At 34.7% G+C, this 23934-nt stretch overlaps 1 protein-coding gene across 2 annotated transcripts; it reads right to left on the bottom strand.

Moving 5' to 3' along the window:
- Window positions 1-890: 890 nt before the first annotated feature.
- On the bottom strand, window positions 891-22719 carry ARL5B (ARF like GTPase 5B). Of its 2 annotated transcripts, XM_068538561.1 has the most exons (7): window positions 22399-22411; window positions 14758-14800; window positions 10399-10459; window positions 8679-8826; window positions 6119-6202; window positions 4646-4797; window positions 891-2461 (listed from the first exon to the last, which is right to left on the bottom strand). In XM_068538561.1, exons 4-7 carry the CDS (start codon window positions 8820-8822, stop codon window positions 2413-2415), a joined length of 429 nt encoding a protein of 142 aa, XP_068394662.1. In that variant the 5' UTR covers window positions 8823-8826; window positions 10399-10459; window positions 14758-14800; window positions 22399-22411; the 3' UTR covers window positions 891-2412. The 2 variants fall into 2 exon arrangements, with proteins under 2 accessions (XP_068394662.1, XP_068394655.1); XM_068538554.1 differs by lacking the exon at window positions 14758-14800 and having other exon boundaries at window positions 22399-22719.
- Between the last annotated feature and the right edge of the window lie 1215 nt (window positions 22720-23934).

Raw genomic sequence — 23934 nt, 5'->3', positions numbered from 1 at the left:
TCTCTTGGAGTAAAGGGTAATCAGTTTTCATATTACTGTAAGAGGAAATATCTAATGAGAACCTATAAAATACTTTTAAAAAGTCTTACATGAATTTTCTAACGAACTTTTCCCAATCGTTGGCATAAAACCTAGTTGGATGTTGATTTCATCTTCAACACACAGCTAACATAAATTATTTCTAATCCAAAAACAACAAACTGTTTTTCAAAAAGGATTTAGAAAATAAAATAAATTGTATTTTAAAAATCAAATTGAAAACTTGAGTTTATACTAGTAGTTTGACAAAATACAATCAACTATTAACACTTTCAATATAATGCTGATGCGGTAATATAAAAAAATAACCATATAATTTGACAGAAGAAAATGGAGCCAGCCAATCTTATTAGATACAAGAAAGATTTCATAACAACAAATACAGGAATATTAAATACGATTTTTCTCAGGACAGAATTCAGAGAATTATCCTCAGTATTCATGGCTAAACTATACAACCAAGATAGAAATTCTGGCAAAGTGTGCTATCATAATTTCTCCTGCCCCACCACCACATACACACCACAAAGCATCCATATTGATTCATGTCTGCTTTTCTCTCATGTTCTTGATTATGCATTATATTAAAAACAAAATTTATCCTCTACCTGGTATAGAATCACTAAGAAAAAGGTTCAGAACAAGGTTAATGAACAACTGCTTCCCAAAGCCCAGAAAGCTTTCCTCTGGTCATTTCCAGTTCCAGGGTGTGCTACCACTAAACAGAAATCAGAAAAATGCTACCACATTCAACTAAATTAATTAGACTAAATATAATAAATCAAGTATAACTGAAAACAGCAACATTTAAACCAACTTATGATAAAAAATATTAAAATTAAAGTATTACTTTTGAACAGGTACTGATGTTCTTATGAACACTGAATCCTATTTTTGACCCAGATGAAAGAAAAATACTGTAAAAATAAAGTAGTATTCTCTATGTATGTGTTTTATCCCTTTCATAATAGCAAAGTCACACATTTGAAATAAAGAGGATCAAAATTACAATACCTGTCCTCCCTCTTAAGGTATGCACTATTTAGATTATTGTTCATATTAGACGACTGCCTTGAAAATGTTTTAATGCTATCCAATAAGTATACTTTTGCTAGATTATGAGTTTTTAACTGTTTAAAAAATTTTTAAGTTGTTAGTGTATTACACTTGAGTCTCACAGTAAGATTCTAAAAGCCATGATTAAATTCAGCAGTTTCCTATTATCCAGCAAAAGATTTTAGAACATGAGGCATAATTATACAAATGTCAGTTGTTTCAAGCGTATTACACTACAACCTCAAACAAATTCAAGGAAAGCCATATGGTTTTTTAAGTAATATACTGCTGGTGGTAGAAATGCTGTAATAGATACAATTTCAAATTCTAAGAAATAAAATGAACTGCTTGTATTCCTGCTTTAGCTATTGCCCAAAGCAGATGTGGTGCCCCCTGCAAATGGAATAGTTGAAATTTTTGCTGATAATAAAGTTGTTTGTAATTGATAGTAAAATATATTCCAAGTGTCTTGTTTTAATTTTAGTGCTGGTATGCTTTAGTAACTTCCGATTGTTATATATGCATTGAATAATGTGACATTCTTAAAAATACCAGATTTATTCAAAATATTTACTATCAAAGTTGGGCTTTGAAATAAGTATTTTATTTTGATTAGTTTTTAATCAAAACTAATCCTGTGCTGCAGGCAGAAAAGTGAACTTAATTCTTTTAGATAAATAGCCTACTTAATTTCCATGCTAATAGAAACTTAAAATTATTCCATGACTTGCAATAATGTGGGGGACATTAACTCATTTAAAGGCAGTTCTCATGATGTTTCATCCTCCCCCTTATATATATATCTTCTAGGCATATTTCTTTCTCATATACAATAAGTTCTGTCCAAATGATAAGTAGTTTACAGAGGGAGCAAATATTTAGTGCTGGGTAAGTTTGCAAACAGTACCTGATAATTTCCACTACTAGTCTGTCAAGCCAGTAATTATCTGGTGGGGGAGGGGGCAGTCAAGAAATGAAAGAAACTGGTCATTAAAGTTATTACAATACTTCAGAAAACATTAAACATATGATAAACATTTCTCACAAGGCAGTCGTTGAATAATTAGAATAAGCAGTCAGAAGAATTCTGTTGCTGAAAATAGTTATACATTATGTTCATCCAACTGAAGATTAGTGCATTAAAAAAAAAGTTAAGAAAAAATCTTTTATGTTCCAGTTCAGCTGCACTTGATTCAAGTGTTGCTCATAGAGGTTTGTGTTGTTATAAATTAAACATGCTGCTGCCTTAGCAGCCAAAGGTACTAGGAAAAATGTTCATGTCACAGAATAAATAGAGAGTCTCTTTCGAGCAAAAAGTTATCTCACACCAATCCGGGAGGTCATCCACTCTAGACCTTGGCATAACCTGAAACAAAAGACAAAGGTATTTTCAAAATGAAAAACTTTATACTTAAAAATTGAAAGCATACTTATTATTTTCAAGTCTTACACAAAAGTTGGTACTACAGTAATTATTCATACATTTAACTGCCAACATTCAGGTAACACTATAATAAGTAGACTTTTTAAGTGTAAGATTATATAAACAAAATGGTACTAAATCAGTTGAGATTTGTGGGAAACTGCTTTAGTCTCATCTTGAAGATACAGCTTTGGGGGTTTTGCCATTAAGACTATAACTATCCCACCCCCGCCTTAAGATTAACTAAACTGGGGGCTCAGGGTTCGGGGGTCTCTGCTCCCAGCGGCGAGGTGCACCTGGAATGGCAGATGTCGCACTGCGTGCTTGGTGGCTTGGTGAATGGATGCGGGAGAAAATGGTGGCCACGTGGCTGAGTGACCAGCCGGGGGTCTCCCACGCTGCAGCCACCTTGCCCACATCAGGCCTCTGCTGATCCTGATGTGATGCCGCCTCCCTGGTCCTCCTCCTTGGAAACTTGTGCGAAGAGCTACAGCCATTCCATGGCCAGAAGATGGAGGCACCAATATTTGGATGCAGTATACATTTTTACACTGACACTTCTCTGTCTGGACTGATTCCCCTTTTTTTTAAATTTTAATTTTACTGAAGTATAGTTGATTTACAATGTTGTGTTACTTTCTTCCGTACAGCAAAGTGACCCAGATATATACATATATATAAATTTTTTCATATTCTTTTCCACCATGGTCTGTCACAGAATATTGAATATATAATAGTTCCCTGTGCTATACAGTAGGACCTTATCATTTATCCATCCTATATATATCCATCCTATATATATGTTTGCCTCTGCTAATCCCAAACTCTCGTTCCCTCCCCTCCCCCCAACCTTGGCAGCCATAAGTCTGTTCTCTATATCTGAGTCTATTTTTGTTTTGTAGATATGTTGATTTGTATTGTATTTTAGATTCCACATATTAGTGATATCATATGATATTTGTCTTTCTCTGTCTGACTTACTTCTCTTAGTATGATAATCTCTAGGTCCATCCATGTTGCTACAAAGGGCATTATTTCATTCTTTTTAATGGCTGAGTACTATTCCATTCTTTTTAATGGCTGAGTACTATGTACCACATCTTCTTTGTCCATGCATCTGTCGATGGACATTTAGGTTGTTTCCATGTCTTGGCTATTGTAATGTTTCCCTTTTTTGAACCATCAGACTGTGAATTCATCAGACTGTGAATACAGATGAGATCTTATTCATTTTGATGATCCCAGAACCCAGCGCTAGCACTATTTATGTTTAATATTAAGATTTATTAATAAATAAATGCTTATTTATGAAAAATTTAAAAAAATTAACTAAACTGAAACCACTAATAGAAAGATGGCAGGAATTTCACCCTACTCTCCTAAATGCTAAAGAATGGAGTGCTTATGGCCTAGTCTTAAAAGTACAGGTCAAAAAAGTCAACATACAGCTATTACATTACAAGCTATTTCTAGTATGAGAAATAATGAGAAGGTCAGTTTGATTTGGAGATAAATAAGTTCCTAGAAATAAACTGGGTAAACCATATATAACACACTGGGTTCTCCTTGGCCTACTATGTCCAAACTCAAATTCTTAGGAAAGGAGGAATACATTAGAATGGCGTTTATCTTAAATGTTTGTTGTTTAGAAGCATGCCTCCCAAAATGACTCCTGATAATAAAGAAGATGCACTCTTGTGGAAAGCTGGGAGTTTAGGCTTAATTAAGCCCTTGCAGAAAACGTGAAATTTTTTTGAAGCTTCCTCTTTCATTCAGGTGACATTACAGTTTTTTCCCAGTTAGTGAATGATAAAAGCAAGAAATGAACAACAACTGAAAATCTAGATTGTGAAAACTTAATTCAAAAGTTTGTTCTTGCCCTTTTTTGGTGAAACATTCCATTTACACTAAACGTTACAAAAAATTTGTCAGTAACTTTGTTGAATTGTAATTTAACAATAGTAATTGACTAAAATTATTCCAACCTTGTAAGCCTGAGACACAATATAAAATCTATCTTTAAGAACAAAAATGGAACAGGATTCAAAGAAGAAAGCAAGTTGGCCGAAAAAAGTTGCAAGAAATTTGAAAGAAGTCATACCTCCGCTCACACTGATGAGTACTTACCCTTCTCCTGTTAAAGCACAGCAGGACTGAATGTGCCATGGATGATCCTTAATTGAACTGAGGGTGAGGTATTTAGAGATTTCAGCTGCTGTCATACACCCTTTCATATCCTGTTTATTGGCGAAGATAAGGACTGCAGCTTTCCGTAAATCCTGCAATCAACATGAAATATTTCTAATATGTGAAATATCACAATTCAAATTAAAGTAATGAAGCAGGAGGATAAAATATGCCCTACTGAACAATTATAATGAAATCTCTCTACTTTAAAATAATCCGGCACTACTATGTAATATAAAAATTTTGTTGAAATAAAAATAAATGACCTCAAATAACCATGATTTAATGATTTACTCTAACAAAGACAGATTAATATAAACTAGATATTAAAAATTATTTTTCTACTGTTGGGCCAAATGGGTCAAACTAAAAGTAAAATAAACCTGAATCTGAAATAATGACTTAAAACTATACGAGCAATATTCTAATAGGCAAATACAGTATACACTGCCAAATACTACAGAATTTCTCCAAAATTTAAAGGAGAGTACTGAAGGTAAGGGCTGGGCAATACTTACTACTTAAAGTCTTTGTACAACCTAAGCTCAGTGATTAATGTTCACTGCAGAATTGTTTATACTATCAAAACATTAGAAGTAACTTAAATGTTCATTAATAGAAGAACAGGTCAAGTGTGGTATCTTCTTACAGTGAAATACTATGTAGTTGTTAAAAGGAATGAACTAAAGTTGTACGTACTACCATGGATAAATCACTGTGTTGTGCAAAAACCCTCCAAAACCAAGTTACAAAAAGACTACACACACAAACACACACACACAATACCATCATACAAAGTTTTATGAACATGAAATATAATATTCTGTAGAACTGACAAGTACATAAAAATGTAGTAAAAATATAAAAATACGCACAGGAATAATAATCACTACTTTTAGGATGGTGGAATTCTTTTAGCATTCTCTGAGAGACAAGGGAAGGAAATCAGACTGAAGAGGTCTCATAAGATAATTAATACCTATGTTGACTAGTGGGTGCATGAATGTGTTTTATTATCTAAGTCTTTCATATATATGAACTATTTAGAATTAAATGATCCCAAATTATTCACTAAAGAATTTTCAGTTATTATAAACTGTAGGGAGGAAAAAAACCTTAAATTTTCCTTTCTCTTGCCTCAATTTATCAGACTTTTAAAGGCATGACTAAGTAGTTCTAACTTAGAAAAATATTTTCAGTAATGGTATTAGTCTCCAAATTAATGTGTTGGGTTTTCTTAAGTTTGAAAAAGTATTACAAATTTTTGACTTCATGACTTTAATCAATTTGATATATAAAGCTTTGTTAATGATGAAATAATCAACAGCAGAGGACATTAATCTTTGTGAAAAAGCTAAACCAGTGTACAGATATCTTACTCCATTTGTTTTACGTTTGCTTTTCAAAATTTACCTCGTGAGCCAACATTCTGTATAATTCTTCTTTCGTAATAGCTAGTCGTTCCCTGTCAATGCTGTCAACCACAAGAATGATGAACTAGAAGACAAGTAAAAAGAAAGAAAATTAAATAGGATGTTGAAGTTTTCTGCAAAACTAAGTGCTAGAAGTACTTTCTATTATGACAACATCATCACTATAAAATGGTCCACTGCTTTTTCATCATAAAGAGTTTATATTATACTGAATCACATCAAGCAGTAAAATCCAAATGTTAATAAGAAAAATAACTCAAAACTTCAACAAATAAAAACCATGCTGGAAAAGGTGATGTTTGAATATACAATATGCCCTAATATGTACTAAGATTTATTTTAAAATGCAGGTAAAAAAAGTAATTTTTAAAAAGAAAGTCACAGTAATTTATTCTTTCACTAAAACTTAAAAGTACTCTGTAGTCATTCAAGCAAACAATAATTATTTAAGACAGTCTCCTGCCTATTAGAAAGAAGTTAGTTTCAAAGAAAAAGAGAAACACATTTTTAAAACAACTAATGAATAAGACATTTTTACATAAAATATCAACAATAAAAAGGCAAGAAAAATGTGCTAAATAGAAATATATATATACTTGGTTGTTAATAATACTCTAAAGAAGATGCAGGTGAAATTAAAGAAGAGTGCAAAGAGAACAGGAGAAAGCTATTGGTAATGGTGTAAATGAAAAAATGTGTGTTACACATTCAAAATAAAGCATCTTTGATAAGAAAAATAAGAAGATACAGTGAGAAAGGGCCCCTAAATTGAAAATTTTATGCAGAAGAAAAAGTTAAGAAATGAGATTAAGTGGTTTTGAGGGTTATAGAAGAGGAGTGAGTAAAATAAACAGACAGGAAGGGTAGAATCAGATTGTTCAAATGACTTTACAATTAGGGAAAGAGACAACTAGAGTAACCTGAATATAAACTAACAAGGGCTTAGAAAGAGATAAAAGGAAAGAAAATAGAGGGGATAAATATAAGAAACATGGCAAAGTCAGAATAGACAGAATATGGGGAAGTAACTCTAAGTTAATGAGAGGAAGGTGTCAGAAATTACACAACAACTGTAACTTGCTGTATTAAAAGGGAGACATTTCAGCTTTTGGATGATGCCTCCATGCAAAGAATTTAAGAAGCAAGATAAGAAGGGTGAACAAAGTGGTCGGAGAAACACCACATAGATAAGATCCCTACCTGGAATCTAAGACTGCAAATGCTGTGTGCCATGCTGGTGTGCTACATGAAAGGTCAAAGGATCTTTGTAGTAATTTTGATATTCTTGTAGAAATAGTTTATAAGAACATTTCATATAAATGGCGTCACTAACAATGTATGTCTTTCTGGACCCATGTGAAATCTTCTAGAGTGTTGATAATTTCAAAAAACTACCATTTAGTAATGCTATCAATATACATGGATCAGTTAGAACCAACTTTGACCTATTCACCGAAGATAACTGCTCTTTTCACACTTGGGGTTAATCCTGAGCTCTGAAAAATAACAACAGTTATGCTAAAATGTTGTTCTTCCCTCACTCTCTAACACATTTTAGTTTCAGAACGTTATTTTACTGTAGAAATATATATTAAACTAACCTATAACCATAAATATTAGCTTACCAACCTATCCTCCCCCGCAAATAGAAAAAAAATTAAGTGCTGCCACAGCTGCTGATTATCTACGATATGCCATCTGGTTTGACCAGTCATACACTGCACTGGAATATATACACACATACACGTAGGCTATTACAATATAAATCTAGAGGAATACATGTTTTTTATTTTAAAAGGCAACTTATTCACCAAAAATTCCTTGCATCAACACTTCCACCTCCTCTGCAATCCCCCTCAAAAAAAAAAAACCAAGTTTTAAGAGGTTTCATTATAGAAAAAGTAATTGGTTTGGTGTACCTCTTTGAAAAGAAAAATTATAGATGCAATTGTGCATTAGTATTCCTGAAGATAAACCTCTCTCAATAGCACTGCATGGTTTTAAAAAAAAATCTGAGAAGAAATAAAAACAGATATAGAAGATATTCCAGATTTGTTCCCCAGGTTGACTCCAATGATGAAAATAAGTGACAGAGAATGCTAGGGGGATGGCTTGCAAATCATTTGCTTTTTAATTATAATCTCACCAAAAATTTGAATGTGCAATTCATGTTATTTGAAAATCCTATATTAAATTATTCTTAAAATATTTTATTCCTCCTCTAACTAACTAGGGCCTCTTATAAAGTTGGGAAAAGTTATATAATTTATCTTAGTGTCCGCTTTCTCCAACAATGGAGAGATTATAGTGTTGCCCTGAGGATGAATTGAGAGAGCCTGACAACAGTAAGCACTCCACTAATAATAGCTCCCGTTACTCTTCTGACTTGCCTTTTTTCTTTTATTTGAAAACCTCAAATTCCTTACAAAAAACGATCTTATTAAAAGGGAGCTGTCACTATGCCTTATGTACAGCCTATCTATCTTCTGGGTTTACCCCTTGGTTCTTTTCATTCAAATTCGGAAGTAACTTTAGTATACCTCTGTGTTTGAGTAATACGTGTTCCAGGATGATCGCAGTGACTCTTGACCACCAATATCCCACATAAGAAAATGAGTGTTCTTCACAACTATTTCTTCAACATTGCTTCCTATGGTTGGAGATGTATGAACCACTTCATTCATTAAGCTGTTAAAAGACACCATAAAAACTCTTTTGTAAATCTTGAGAAACTGAAGCATGTTTTATCTCTATTTTTATACGAATCAATCTTTCTTACCTGCACGAATGATGGTAATCACTAGCAACAAGACTAGAACCTTGGAGAACATTTGTGCAAACAAATACCTAGACAAAGAACAACTCCTGAAGAAAGGCAGTTTTTTTGTTCTTTTAATGGAATAAACTACAGGCTTGATCTGGATAGAAGGGAACTGTGTGGTGTGAGTTTGCATTTTCGTGGCCAAAATGCCAATAACCCCGTGCCCTGTTATCAGTTAGAGCAGAACCAATCCCCCATCCTGAAAGAGCAAGTTTCCAGGTGACTGTGTCATCAACACTTGCAGAGTAGTAACCACTGAATAGTAGGCTATCATTTTAAAGACTCTCTATGTGAGAAAAGACACTTGGCTCAACCATAAAAATCAGTGCATGCCTATTAACCAAAACTACAGTCTATGGGCAAATGAAAATTTATTTAGAACACTGATGCTCATATCACATGTATTATCATAATCATTGGTTAAGCATTAATTCATTCAACAAATACATATTTGCCTATAACATGTCAGTACTATGTTGGAAGAAGCTTGCAACTCTCATTTGGGTTTAATATATGTATTTTTGAAGCTGTGTGCAAAATTATTTCAACAATGACAGGTTTCTGAAATGTTTATTTCTAATGTCCAAAGGCTGTGTCAATATTAAATTACATAATGGCCAATGAATGAATGTTTTAAAGAAAAACAAGTAGTTATTCAACTCTGAAACAACAAGCCATAAGTTCGTGGCTTTTTAGCAGAGTAGCTGAAAAAAACATTAAGTACTGCTTAATTGAAGTATTTCTGGAGAGCTGTCAGCTGATGTACTTAAGATGAGGTGGGAAGAGATAAGAAGCACGCAGTGGAGCACTGTATTTTATAACGATTTGTTAAATGCCTGGGACACAGATCCACTTCCACTGTTTAACAAGGATCATTTCATTGGCACTGAAAGGATAATGGGAGGTTGTCTGACAAGTGGCTGTTAAAAAATTTCCTTAAAGTATTAATGTATTTCTCTGAAAGTCTTAAGCCTCTCTCTGTTGCAAGCTACCAAAGCAATATTTTCAGGGGCGATCTTCATTTCTTTTGATTTGACAAGTCTGGGTATGTTAAAGAATTCCAGAACTATTAGTCAGGAGAGTAGCAATAGCTTCCTAGATCGATATCAATCTATTTACATGGACTTCAGAGGGGGAAGAACTAAGCGAAATGTACTTTATTCCTTCCTTCCAGCCCTAGAATGTGTGCTTCATTTATTTTTAGTTTAATATTAATTCTTTCTTTCAAGGCTGGAAAAAGATGAATGTTTTTGACTGTAGCAAACATACAGCAGTTTACCTTACTCACTTTTTAATAAATTTTGTGTTTGGTAAAACACAAAACCATGTGTTTAAGTTTTCCCATTATATTATAATGGTATCTCATTCTTATTAATGATACAAAATTAGCTCCAATAACAAAAATAATAAAAACTGTTTAAATAAACACCCATACTTACAATTGATAAAGAATGGTGGTTTTCCCTGCGTTATCCAGTCCCACTATAATTACTTTGTGTTCTACAAAAAGAAAGCAAACCATAAGCATTTAACACTGCGGCATACTTCAATTACATGCTTTCAACAATGATTATTAGTTAGCTCTCTAATGAGAATCATTCACTGGATGTTTATTCCTGGAATAAGATACCAGAAATAAAGAGAACTTCATGATGTCAAGGCTACTTGCCTTAAGTGAGGCAATCTATTATGATGTTCTCTCTTATAAAAGAATGAGGGAGATGGCTAAGAGGGAGGCACAAGAGAACTCTGTCACTTTTGCTGAGTTTGGGGGGAAAAACCCAAATACTAAACTTGACGAGACATTATGACTTAAAATGTAAGTAAAAAAAAAAGTGTTTTACACACCTGCTTGCCCTCTCTACCAATCAGATTAGCTTTTTATCAAGTTGTTTTTACAGCCAGATGTTTTCCAACCTACATGTACCAAGATTTTTTCTTTTCACTTTAAAATACAACTGAAAACATAAAACTAAAGAGTTTTCCCTGTCAATAATAAGACACATAATTTCAACCAGTTTTCATTCCTTCCATTAATTTACAGATAAATAAGCAATTACTTAGTCTTCAAGGCTTTTTCAATCTGGGTTTTATAACTCTTTTGAGCAGATACTCTTTCCACTCTTTGTATACAACAAAACCTCTTCAGTTCCCTCTGGTGCCATGGGCTAAAAGTATCATTTCTTTCATAAGGATTTTTAAGGCCCATCTAATTATTCTGTTACTTGGTAGATATTTTGAAACGTCCTTGGAACTCAGAGGTCATCTTTTCTAGATTTTAAACTATACAGAATACATTGAAGTTTCCTCTTCCCCAGGACAGAATGCTTAAAAAGTTACTAGTGAAACTCAGCAGGGTATGCAAGGAAGTCACCATAAGAACCTCTGCACATAATCAACTGATTTGTAGTGAATTTGACACATTTCATACCAGATCCCTGCTGCTCTTGTTAACCTCTAATGAATATCAAAATTCTGATTATACATCTGATCAAATATCAGCTGATATTCCTAAAGTATCAATATTGCATCAGTCAAAAAGAGGAGCCATAGTTCACAGACAAGTTCTTATATGACAAACCATCTTTCTATCTTCTCATGACCTGCATGCTGTAGGCACTGTCTATACTAATGCACGACAAATGACATGGTCCTCTGGAAGGGCTATTTTCACTATGGCAGGCGCTACTTTGTAAAAAAAGAAATAAAACTTGTTTACTTATTATAACTCACTATCATTCTCTCTGACTCTTTTGATTTGTATCCCCTAATTTCTAATGGAGCCAATCGAAGTGTTGCCCTGTTTCTGTCCCTTACAGTGTAAGAATGAGAGCACTCTCATCAGTGGAGGAACAAACATTCTAAATTTTGGTGAAATTTTGGTGACAGCTGGAAACTCCACCTATCCAGGATCTGGAGACCACGTGGTCCCAGCGGCTTGAGAAGGAAGCCACTAGTATAAAGGTAATCTCAACCTGGGTGCAGATACTCCTGCTGGGAGGAGGGAATGGCAAGATAGTACCAGATAGTACCATCATTGTTGAACTCAAGTGAACACCAGGGCCATTTTCAAACATGCCTGCCCCTGGCTTCACATTTGTATTATAATGATGATCACAGTACTGAAGGCCTGTAATGGTAAAACTCATAAATAATGCATCATTTTGAAAGATTGGTCCCCAGTTTAAACTAAGTCAGGAATGACAAACCCTGAATGTAGATAGAGTATGAATTTTATTAAAGTTTCAAATGTTTGATTAACTTAAGGTTTTTTAAGGTGACTTTTCCTCCTCATTGATAGGAAAGTTAGGGGTTAAGACAAAACACAAAATTTCAACTCTGTCTTATGATGAAGGTATGTATATCTATCCTTCAGGTAAACTGAGACCTATCTTCTGATGTTAAAATTGAGTTTATATAAAAAAGCACCATTAACAATAAAGGAACAGCTAAGTGCTTAAAAGCATGAAATAACCAGAAGTTTATTTTAAATCTTTTCTTTGAAAAATGTCTTTAACATTATCTATACAATAAGAGTAAAATCAAGTTCAAAGAGCATTTACTAAAAAACCAAGTACAAAATAAAAGCTGTTTGTACTCTATGCACAACTGTAATTCTTCCTTCTTTTTTCAAATGCCTCTGTTGTACTTAGCGGCTACTTGAGTATGTCAGTGACCAAAGACTTCATTCAGTTCACAAATGTTAGTAAAGTTTTTACCTATTCAAGGAACAATGAGAAAAATATGGAAAGTGACACATATTCTCCTTTTATTGAAAATAAAATTAATATGTTGCTTTAAATGTCCCCAAGTGGTGTCTAGATTAATCAAGTATAAAGTTTCTTGAAGGTATCATTGAATCACAGTGCTCTATCAAATTTTCACATCAATACATACCAAAAGCATAGCTACGATCACACAGTAGTGCATATTACTTGATGTTAAAAGGGGGCCCTCACGCTTGAAAAACATGACACAGGGGTGCTTGTTCTGTACTGCTGTCTTTCTGGTTGGGCATAATCAACAGGCCATATACAAATCTTATTTTATGTACTGAAACACAAAAGATCAACTAAGCTATGTAACTGTCAGAGTGATTTCCTATAGAGTAGCTTTGATAAAAACAATTTCCTTTGCCTGTCATAATAAACTAAAGCAGATGTGGAAAGATGGTTTATTATGTATTTATCTAATAGGTTAAAAAAAAAACTTTCAAAATATATCAGTTATGGTTCAAGTCAGTCTCAAATTAAGGTGAGAAAGCCTTTATGCCAAAGGTCAAATTGTGAATTGCTGCCACTGAGAAGAACATGAAACGTTTTAACATCATTTTTATTTACAGAGCAGGAAGCAGAGATTTCCATTTCACTAAAATTGAAATTTCTAAAGTTATGAGGAGAAAATTATACAATTGTATACTTTTACAACTTCAACTGCTCCTCAATATGTATATGTAAGCCATATATTCTTAACTTCCAACTCTTCAAATTACTCTCCATGAAAACAAAATATTTAGTTGATGGATTGAAACAGTTATTTCTCAGTTAACCTTAAAGAGGGCAAACTATAACATGGGTAATACTACATTCTTTATTTAGAACGGACTTCACAAATGTAATTATAGAAAATTTACTTTTTCCCAATGTTTTCCAATAACATTATGAAAAAAAAATATGATGTTAGAGTAATAGGCTGACCATGCTTAGGGGTAGGAATGTGTGTGTTGGGGACGGGGTGTGTACAATTTAAGACGATTTGTGGATAGCTGAATAATTTTGGGTTAAGCATTACCGTAAGAATCAGTTATAAGGAATCCAAATGTTTTAAAAGTATGTCTGCAAACCACGAGATGGTCACTTTGGGCATCTTATTTCACGAGAAATCTCTTCCAGGAGACCAAGCTGCACCTCTCCTCACAACCAAGGTGTGAGAAGAGTATTTCCAGTGTTACTAACGATGCATCTCCAGAGCCCAACACAAAGCAAGTTTATTTACATCAAATGAAGGAAAAGGTCCCATCACAGAGCTTTTGTTTAATTTTGACCAAGTGTTTACACATAAGTTTCTCTATTGGCTTGGCTTTGGTGTTTAGTCTCTTGGATTTCCTTAAAAGCTGGCTTTACTTTTCTTTTCTTTTTTTTTTTTTAGGGAAGGCATAAAGACATAAATACTATACAGGATGAAGCTTCAAAGAAAATTAGTAAGCTCACTTGCTTGTAGACAAATACAGGTTAAATGGCTAACAAGAAAAATGATGAAAAAGGAACTTCAAAAAAAATAAGTAGAAGAAAAAAAAGTTTCTCCCTTTACCCAATTAAAAAAATTCTTTTATAAACTCAGTTTGTAGTTTTAGTACAGATACCAAACAAATAGAATTTGTAGTTTTACAATGAAAACAGACTAACATGAGAAAAGCATTAGAGAAGCACTAAATATTGGCAGTGTTAATAAACTGTGAAATAATATGTTAACATTTATTTTATCATGTTAAAATTGGATATTGTTAAAATGTATGACAAAATGACTAACTTTTAATTTTGAGATATAAGATAGCCACCCAAATATCATGAAATAGGGATTGCTACCTTCTAGATACATAATACCTGCACTAAAATTGTTATATAATGAGAACAAGCCCTATGTGAACAGAGTATGTAAACAGCTATATAACTAAACATATAAAAATGCCCTATGCCAAATCTGGTGAATTAAAATTTGAAATATTGCATTTACAGAAAATAAGTTTGCATTATTGCAATAGGTAGGTAGTAAAATGTCAGAGGATATGATGTCACAACCTGAGATCTGAAGGCCTGGACAGCAACGAGGAGCAGTCTGCCTCTTGGAAAGAACAAAAAGAAAGAAAAAGGAGAGCTATAAAAAACTCTGTCTTATATTATACTAATTATAGAATCATAAAATATCATAGCTTAGAAGAGACTGCAGAACGTGAGATCTACTCCTTCTCTCCCACTTCTTCATCAACAAATGTGTTACCTATATGGCAACTTTGAGGAACCCAGGTCTCCAAAAATGCACAAAACTACTGACCTGGGCCACCTTGCATATTTTACAGATAAAGAAATTACAGGCCTATGAAGTTAAAAAAAAAAAAAAAATCAACCCAAGATGCTATTTTCAGCAAAAATACACTTCAGGAATGAAGGAAAAAAAAGACATTTTCAGATAAAAGAAAACTAAGAGAATTCATTTACCTGCAAAACCACACTACAAAAATGGTAGAGTTCTTCAGCTTGAAAGGAAATTCACAAGATGGAAATTCAAAACATGAAAAATAGTAATGTGGGTAAATATAAGAGAAAATTTTACCCTCTCTTAAAACTTTAAAGAACATGTGATTGTCTATGGCAAAAATTACAACACTGTATTGTGCAGTTTATAACATATGTAGATACAATACAAATAACATGTAAGCTGTATGGTTATAAATGACAAGGGAAGAGGGTATCCAACTACATATACAGTCTCAAGGTTCTTACACTTTACAAGTGTTACATTATTAACTCTAAGTAGACTGCAAAAAGGTAAGAACGCATGTTGCGATCCCTAGAAGAACCATAAAAATAATGTGAAAAGGAATTGCTTAAAAAGTCAATAAATAAATTAAAATAGAATTCTTAAAAAAATTAACAGTCAACCCAAAAGAAAGTGGGAAAGGAAGAATAGAGTAATAACAAAACAAACACAGATGGGACAAACAGAAAACAAATGATAAAACAGTATACCTTAACATTTCACCATGCCATAAATCTAAGCACACTAATAAATTGGATAAACATTCCAATTAAAAGGGAGAGAATTTCACACCAGACAAAATAAACAAGATCCCAACATATGCTCTCTATAAGAGATACACATAAAGATATAAAATGTCTAAACAAAATTAACAACCACCTTAACCTAATAAACATTTATAGAACATTGCAGACAAATGCAGAATGCACATTCTTTTCAAGTGCAAATGGTATATGCACCAAAACAGACCATTTAGATGAACTATAGAAAGTCTCAATAAGTTTGGGGGGGAAAAAGAAAGGAAAGCTTACAGAGCGTGTTTCTGACCACAATGGAATTAAATTTGGAACCAAAAATAATCTATCAAGAAAAACAAATATGTGGAAACTATAACAACACTCATAAATAAGCCATAGTTCAAAGAAGAAATCAAAAAGAAAAAATTTTTGAAATGTTTCCAACTGAATGAAATACAATATATTAAAATCTATGGAATAAAGCTAAGGCAGTACTTAAGAGGAATATTTACAGCTGTTTATATATGAAAGGAAAAAGAAACACAAACAATGATGTTTATATATGAAAGGAAAAAGAAAGAAAAACAATGACGCCCAGCTAACCCTTAAGAAGGTGGGGGGAGGGGAGTAAAGCAAACTCAAAGTAAGCAGATGGAAGGAAATAAACAACAAGAATTAGTAAATTAGAAAACAGAGAAACAATAGAGAAAATTAAAATCTTTTCTTTGAAAAGATTTAACAAAACAAAGATGGGACTGACACCACCTTTAAAATTTACCGTGAAGTCACTGCAAGAGAAGAGAAAGTCTAGAGATAAGAATCATCTGAGTTTCAACAAAAACTCCAAAGTAATTCACTGGTAAAGAAAAGTCTTCAGTAAATTATACTGGGACAAGCAGATATCCGTGTAAAAAGATAATGAAGCCCAACCCCTATTCACATCATAACCTCAAAATAATCTGAGATGGCTCACAGACCTAAGCATAAAAGCTAAAGCTTCTAGGTGAAAGGAACAGGACACAGAAAGTAACAGCCATTAAAAAAAATAATAATATATAGAGAAATCAGACTTCACCAAAACCAAAAACTTCCACTCAGCAAAAATCACCATTAATAAAATGAATAGGGAAGCTGCAGGCTGGGGGTGGGGATGGGGGTATATTCACAAAACATATCTGACAAAAGACTCAATTCTGGGATATAGAAACAATTATAAAGAATAACTTTTTTGACCCAAAAAAAAAAAAAAAACTGGCAAAGGATTTGAACATTTTGCAAAGGAAGATATACAAATGGCCAATTAGCACATGAAGAAGTGTTTAACACCCCCAAATCATCACAGAAATGCAAATTAAAACCAAAATGAGATAATAACAGTACACATCCAACAGAATAGCTAAAATTAAAATACTGGCAACGAAGCCTCAAATGTTGCTGGTGAAAGTATAAAAATGGTATAACCACTTTAGAAAACAATCTAACAGTTTCACAATATTATAACTCATCATGATGCAAATGAATAGACAACTGTGGTATATTCATGCATGGAATTACTTATAACAGATCTATGGGGAAAGCTTCCAGTGTGAAGGGCTAATATAAAAATAAATAGAAACAGAAAAAAAAAAAAAACTAAGACACTTAGAAGACAGCATTATGAAGCAACGCCACAAGAATAAAAAAACTTAGCAAATAAAGTTTTTATAAATTAGAATTATGATAGCTGAAAATAGTCAATAGGATTGGAAGACAAAGGAAATATCCCAGAACTCAAAAAAAAAGAACCAGAAAAATGGAAAAGGATAATTGATAATCAATTTAGTGCCATATGACCAATAAGATTTCCAGAAAAGCAGAGGAAGAAATCCTAAATTTAAGAAAGGAAGGAAGGAAGGGAGGGAGGGAGGGAGGGATGAAGGAAGGAAAGAATTCCTACAATGGAAAAAGGTGCAACTTTGTGTTGAAAACGTCCAATGAATGAAGACACAATAAGGCACACCTCTTTCAAATTTAAAAATACCAGGGATAAATGGAAAATTCTAATATCTACTACAAAGAGAGGGAAAAAATCAGAAAAGAATGATACTGGTCTTAACAACACTGGAAGCTGGAGGACAATGAGAGTACCTTCAAAATTCTGAAAGAAACGTTTTCAACTTAACTATATCCAGCCCAATTATAAATCAGAAGTGAGGACAGACCAATATATCTTCAGATATTTGGAATCACAAAAAAAATGACCACTTTGGGCAACTTTGCAGGAAATTTCTGAAGGATGTACTTCATCAAAGTAAGGGTAAAGCAAGAAAAACGTAAGTTCTAATAAAACAGAAAAGCAAAGGAAATTCCTAGAATGATAGCAAAGACAAGTCCAGAACAGCTGTGTGGCAGGCACAGAGGAAAAACAGGTCCAATTTGGAGCAGGATGGAATACTGAGGGGGCGGGTAGGAAAGATAAATCATCTGATAGGTGTGATGTGTGGAAACTGTACAGAGAGCTTTTGGATGGCACGAAATGACTTAGCCAAATGTACAAAGAAAACTAAGGCAATGAGATATGATTATGTACTCTAGGGGGAAAAAAGCTGTAGAAAAAAGGGAAACATAATTACAGCACATTGTGGCTCAGTAGTAACAAAACTTTATAGTCACAAAAATGAAAAGATAGAGTGTGGATTAAGCCAAAATACTATACTGGGATAAAAAATATGTTATATGTTGATTATATCTCAATTCTTAAAAAAAAAATTACAATGTTTAAAATTTCCACATACATATATTATCCAGAAATGTGGAAGTATATGTTGGGAAAAAAGTTAAGAGATTAAAGAGATCTGACAAACACACATCATTTTCAGACTTTAGCATTATATAACTTTTTAAAAAGAATATGTATGTGTTACTTCGATATAAAATTTTTATGTTTGAAAAACAAAACAAAAAATTGAACAAAAGCTTTTGTATTGGGGATATAACAGCGAATAAGACAAAGTTCATGCCTCAAAGAGTTTATTTCTATTGAAGCAGACAACAAGTAAACAAATAAACTTATATGATTACAGGTAGTGATAAACGTTACTCAGAAAAACAAAGGGTTAAGACATAGAGACTGAATGTTGGGGAGGTAAGAGTGGTCAAGGAAGGAAAGGGCTCTCTGAGGAGTGACATTTGATCAGAAGTCTGAACCATTTGAAGGTATGAATAAAGCGGGTTCTGGAAAACAGGGAGCAGACAGTGGTAAGTTTAAGTTTGGTGTGTTTGAAACTAGCAAAAAGAACAGAATTAAGAGCAGAATACTAACAGGAGACATCAGATGTAAGCCATCAGAAGTGAAGAACAATAACGATGACATACAAATTGGGTATCAGTGCTCAAAATGATACCATGAAATTCACCAATGAGAAAGAAATAATGAGATAATGAAATTAAGTTAAAATGTCATTGTTTTTGGTTCTGAAAATGAACTACAATTAAAATCATATTCCATTCATTCTTAATTCTGGATAAAGCAAGAAATAACTGACAGAAAAAGACCAAGGTCTGTGAAAGTTTAAAAAGAAGTTTAAAAAAAAGGAACGCTCAACTTCTGAGGTGCATCTAAAGATAGATATACACGTATGTTTTTTATATAGGCATAACCTCATTTTATTGCACTTTGCAGATATTTCGTTTTTTTACAAATTGAAGGTTTGTGGCAACCCTGTGCTATCAGATGACAGCAATTTTTAGCAATAAAGTATTTTTAAATTAAGATATGTACATTGTTTTTTAGACATAACGCTATTGCACATTTAATAGACTTCAGTATAGCCTAAACATAACGTTTATATGCACTGGGAAACCAAAAGAAATTGTGTGACTTGCTTTATTGCAATATTCGCTTTATTTTGGTAGTCTGGAACCGAACCCACAGTATCTCTGAGGTATGCCTGTACAACACACATAAACAAACACAAAGATATATACAATAATGTCTGCAAAGATAATCAGATTTGAAATTATTTCCTTCAATTGATAAGTGCATTGAAGTAATCAGTCTTCTAGCTTAAAATCAAGCAATACAAAATCACAGAGACTAAGAACGTAGTTTGTAACAGCTTTATTTAGACGATACATGCTTTAGTATACTTATTCCCAGAAAGGTATCAAATTTATGAGAAGATGCTTGGTGCTCTAAAATACTACAGGGAAAAAATGTTGGAAGAAAGATAAGGGAAAGGAGTATTTAAGGTAATAAAAGCCGTCGTCAACTCTGCCTGTACATTTGAGTCATCTTGGCATTGATGCCCAGGGCGCTCCACCCCATTCTGATTTAACTGATCTGAGGTGGGGCACTGGGCATACTATGTGACCAAGACTGAGTGATTTGAGTATCACTGGATTAGATGTGTCACAGTGGTAAAAATGGAAAATGCTGAGATTGTCAGGTGATACATATCGAAAGTAAAAATACAGGACTAAAGTATCAATCTGATCACATTATTCCCCTGCTTTAAAAACAACATACATGACCAAACTCTAATGGCTCGGCTCCCATGGCTTGCAGTTCAACGTCTTAGTCTACACACAAGGCCCTCTGTGATCTGGTTCTCCTAGCTACCTCTCCAACCTCATCTCCTCTGACTCCCCCACAGGCCAACTAAAATACAGCCAAACTAAACTATTTTCAGCTTCCCTCAATGCACCAAACTATTTCATTCCTCTCCCATTTGCGTATTAGTCCTTCTGCCTAGAATAACATAGCATGCCTTGTAAACACCTACTTACCGCTAAAGTTCAAGTATACCTTTTTTTGTAAAGTCTTCCAGGAACCACCTGAGAAAAAATCAATCACTTCCTTCTTGTTGACCATCACCATGCTTTTATACATACCTGTGAAATAATTTACCATGCTGCATCTTTTTTTCCCCAATCTGTCTCATTTACTGATTCTTGAGTACTTTGAGAGCAAGTAACTATGTAACTTTTCTGTATTTTATTTAACCTTTGCCGTCTGCTAGGCCTAACTCTGATGACTGGGTTATGGCCTATGACTAAATGTTAGTTGCATGAATAAATGGGAATAAAATGACAGAATAACCACTATGTAGTTCTGAATTTTCAACAAGGAAGTTAAAGGGAAAGAAAAATTCTAAACAGTAATGGGGATTTACGAGGACTAAACAATTATGTGACTACAAAAGTAGCCCATGAATGTCTTTCATCATCTGCCGAATTTTCCCTCTACATCCTTCATTCCCTTCTAGTCTGATTAAGAAAGACTAAAAAAAAAAAAACAAAAAGATAAACAACAGTAATAAAACAGAGAGGAGAGAAAAGGGAATGGGACAAGTTACACAGGGAGAACCAACGACTTTGGTAATGTTTTATTTCTTAAACTATGGGAAAAGATAAGCAGGTGATTATTAATCTTTATACTTTTAAACATGTCTTAGAAAGCTGCTTTACATAGTAAATTCATGTAACAAGGATTAGAAAATATAAACTACTGAAAAAACTGTATTAAATTTATGGATAATATCTATATGGAGTTAAACTCTGGCCACTTTGAAATCACTTGATAAGTGCTATCTGCAGTAATTTCGTTTATACACACACATGTATATGCGTATACATGTATATGCGTATACGTGTATATGCATATGCATATATCTATCTTTTATTAACTTGTAACCTTGAAAAAGGCTATTTTAGTATTCTTATCGACCTACGGAACAAGTGACTAAAACCATTTCATTCTGTTCATAACTTCTTAAATCCAGAGAAAAAAAACCGCATTAGCAGTAAAAAATTGGTATCATCATAAAACACTGGCTTTTATTACGCCCGGGTATTAAATGCAAAATGAAACTATTTGAGTTTTAAAACTGGTTTCAGTTTCTGAGAAAACACTCCGTTAAAAGAATGACTAAAACTTTACCTATTCCCGGCCCTTTCTGTCTGGGTATTTTCTCTCTTCAGAAGCCATCACATCTCATTCACTCTGACTCAGAACAGGTTTTACAACTTCTTGGCCCTTTGGACTTGCAACTTTTAGACGTCTCTGAACCAGTTCTAGACTAATTACGGATACGCAATATCCTACATAGAAACAAAAGAATTTCGTTTTCCAACATCGAAGAAAGGAATAAAGGGTTTAGGACGAAGATTTCCAGAAACCGGTGTATCTCAATAGGACAACTCATTCCCGAGTCCTGGAAAGCAGGCGAAATCAGAGAGAACGTGAAGGCGCACTGGCTTAAAGAGCAGGGCGCAAAACAAAAAAGCATTAGTAATTAAAAAAAAAAAAAGTTGATTGCTTTCTGGGTGGACACTTATCCTGGGGCAAGACTTAGGATGCTTAATAGAGATGGAAAAGGCCCTCCAAGTGCCTCCGGGTATCATTAGGTGCTTTCCGCTTTCCTTCGCTAAAATCCCCAAATTCTTGGTTTGGATCCAGGGACACCAAATGCCCCCTCTTCTGACATTCCATTTCTCCCAACCATCACGTTGCACCTTCTTCCAGCCTAAAATAGTGAGTTTCTACCCACCTCCTCGACTAAGTCACTTCTCTGAGTCTCAGAACGTTTGTGTCCACCTAGAAACCTGTCTCCCCTCGGCTGTCCCCTTCGGGGGCTAGACCCTCTGCCTCGGATTCGAGCCGTTGCGCAGCTCCATCCTTCTCACCTTGGTTACAGAAGAGGCTCCACAGTTTAGCGAAGATCAGCCCCATCATGAGCACCTGGGCGGGCCACGGGGTTCCCTCAGCAGCAGGTGCCGCTGCGCCGGGCCCCCCACCGCGGCGCTGGCCGTGGGGAACCAAGAAGAAACCGACTGGGACCACGCGGCGACAGCACTGGTTGGCGGAGAAGCCGCGATCGGCCGCTCAGCTACCCGTCAGAAAACGCCGTGCCGAGTCCCTGCCCGAGAGTCCTTTGTTCGAATCCACTGAGCCCAACGCCGACCCGTAGTCCCTTCGGTCTGAACCCACCTACCCACCAGAGCCTCAACCAGCCCCAAACCCCGCCTCCGCTCCGCCTCCCCTCCCGATCCCAGGACCACCCATCTCCGGAAGGACGGCGCCGGAAGTCGGCGCGCTTACGTCAGCCCACTCCTTCGAAGTGGCGTTTCCTCAGTTTTACTTCCGGTGGGCGGGCTCCGAGGTGCCAGAGGGGTGGAGGCCGGGGGTGTGCGTGGGAGTCGCGGAGTTTCCCTGGGTGAGCGTTTCTTCCCTTGTCCTGTTTAGAAGCGGTTGCTGGTTCCCTTTCTTGAGTTTCTGCTGTCTAGCTGGTGCATCCCTGGCCCCTAAACCTGGAGACAGACTGCAGTTATTCTGAGCAGCCGCCGTTTGCTGCATTTTTGCTACACAGAAGTGGGGGGTGTTTTTTCTCAACTATCACCCAGTTCAGGCTGGCGAGCAGGCTTAGGGTTCTGCCGTGATTCTTAGTTCTGGATAGAATTGATTGCGAGACGATCCATGGAATGCCAGTAGCCACAGAGTTCAGCTATGTGATTAACTTCAGGTCCCCCAATTTTGCTGTTATTCGGTATTTTCTTGGATTCCTCAGTCCACAAAATAAGAAAACGTATTTTGTGAAGTGTTGGTTGGAAATAACTTCCTTTAATTAAAATGGTATTCTAGGAATCGCTCTTTCCAGTTCAACAAAATAGAGGAAAAAGCTACAAAGTGCAAAACAGAAACTGAAATTTCAACGAAAAAATTTGAACAATTTGGGAATTTAAAAATGCATATATATAATATTTAGTAAGAACTATTGTAAACTAATTTCAGAAAATTCTTGGAATAACTGGCTGCACCTGGAATTGAATTCAATTTATTACTCAGTTAACTAAGAAGCCTGCTTATATATAAGACACTGCTGCATAATAGTTTCATTTCCATTTTCTTTTCCGTGGTTAGGGTCTAACAAATTTAAAAGCTTCACAGACTAGGATGAAACCTAACAAATTCCCCTGAAACCAGTTTAAGGAGAGAAATTAATTGAAAAGACTATGGACGTAAGTCAAGTGGTAGATTTGAACCCTGGCAGCGTGGGCTTTTAACACACCAATAGTCTCGTTACCTGTACAAGTAAAAGTGTATGACTTATGATGTCTTCCCGGTGTTATGGTTCAAAAACCCTTTAAGACTTATACGTAAGGCAGTGTGCTTCAACATTCTGATATTAAACATTCTGATACTAAAGGCAAGTATGTACTAAG

Source organism: Eschrichtius robustus, chromosome 1 (assembly GCF_028021215.1).
Source record: "Eschrichtius robustus isolate mEscRob2 chromosome 1, mEscRob2.pri, whole genome shotgun sequence".
Lineage (NCBI taxonomy): Eukaryota > Metazoa > Chordata > Mammalia > Artiodactyla > Eschrichtiidae > Eschrichtius > Eschrichtius robustus.
This window is presented reverse-complemented; position numbering and strand designations above follow the sequence as displayed.

Bases quoted from the DNA above. Each gene is read 5' to 3' on its own strand.
- ARL5B (XM_068538554.1), bottom strand. From the start codon at position 22,447: ATGATGGGGCTGATCTTCGCTAAACTGTGGAGCCTCTTCTGTAACCAA. The intron at 10,460-22,398 runs GTGAGAAGGATG...TTCTTTTTGTAG, and splicing joins GAGCCTCTTCTGTAACCAAG to AACACAAAGTAATTATAGTG. The intron at 2,462-4,645 runs GTAAGTACTCAT...CTTTTGTTTCAG, and splicing joins TGTGCTTTAACAGGAGAAGG to GTTATGCCAAGGTCTAGAGT.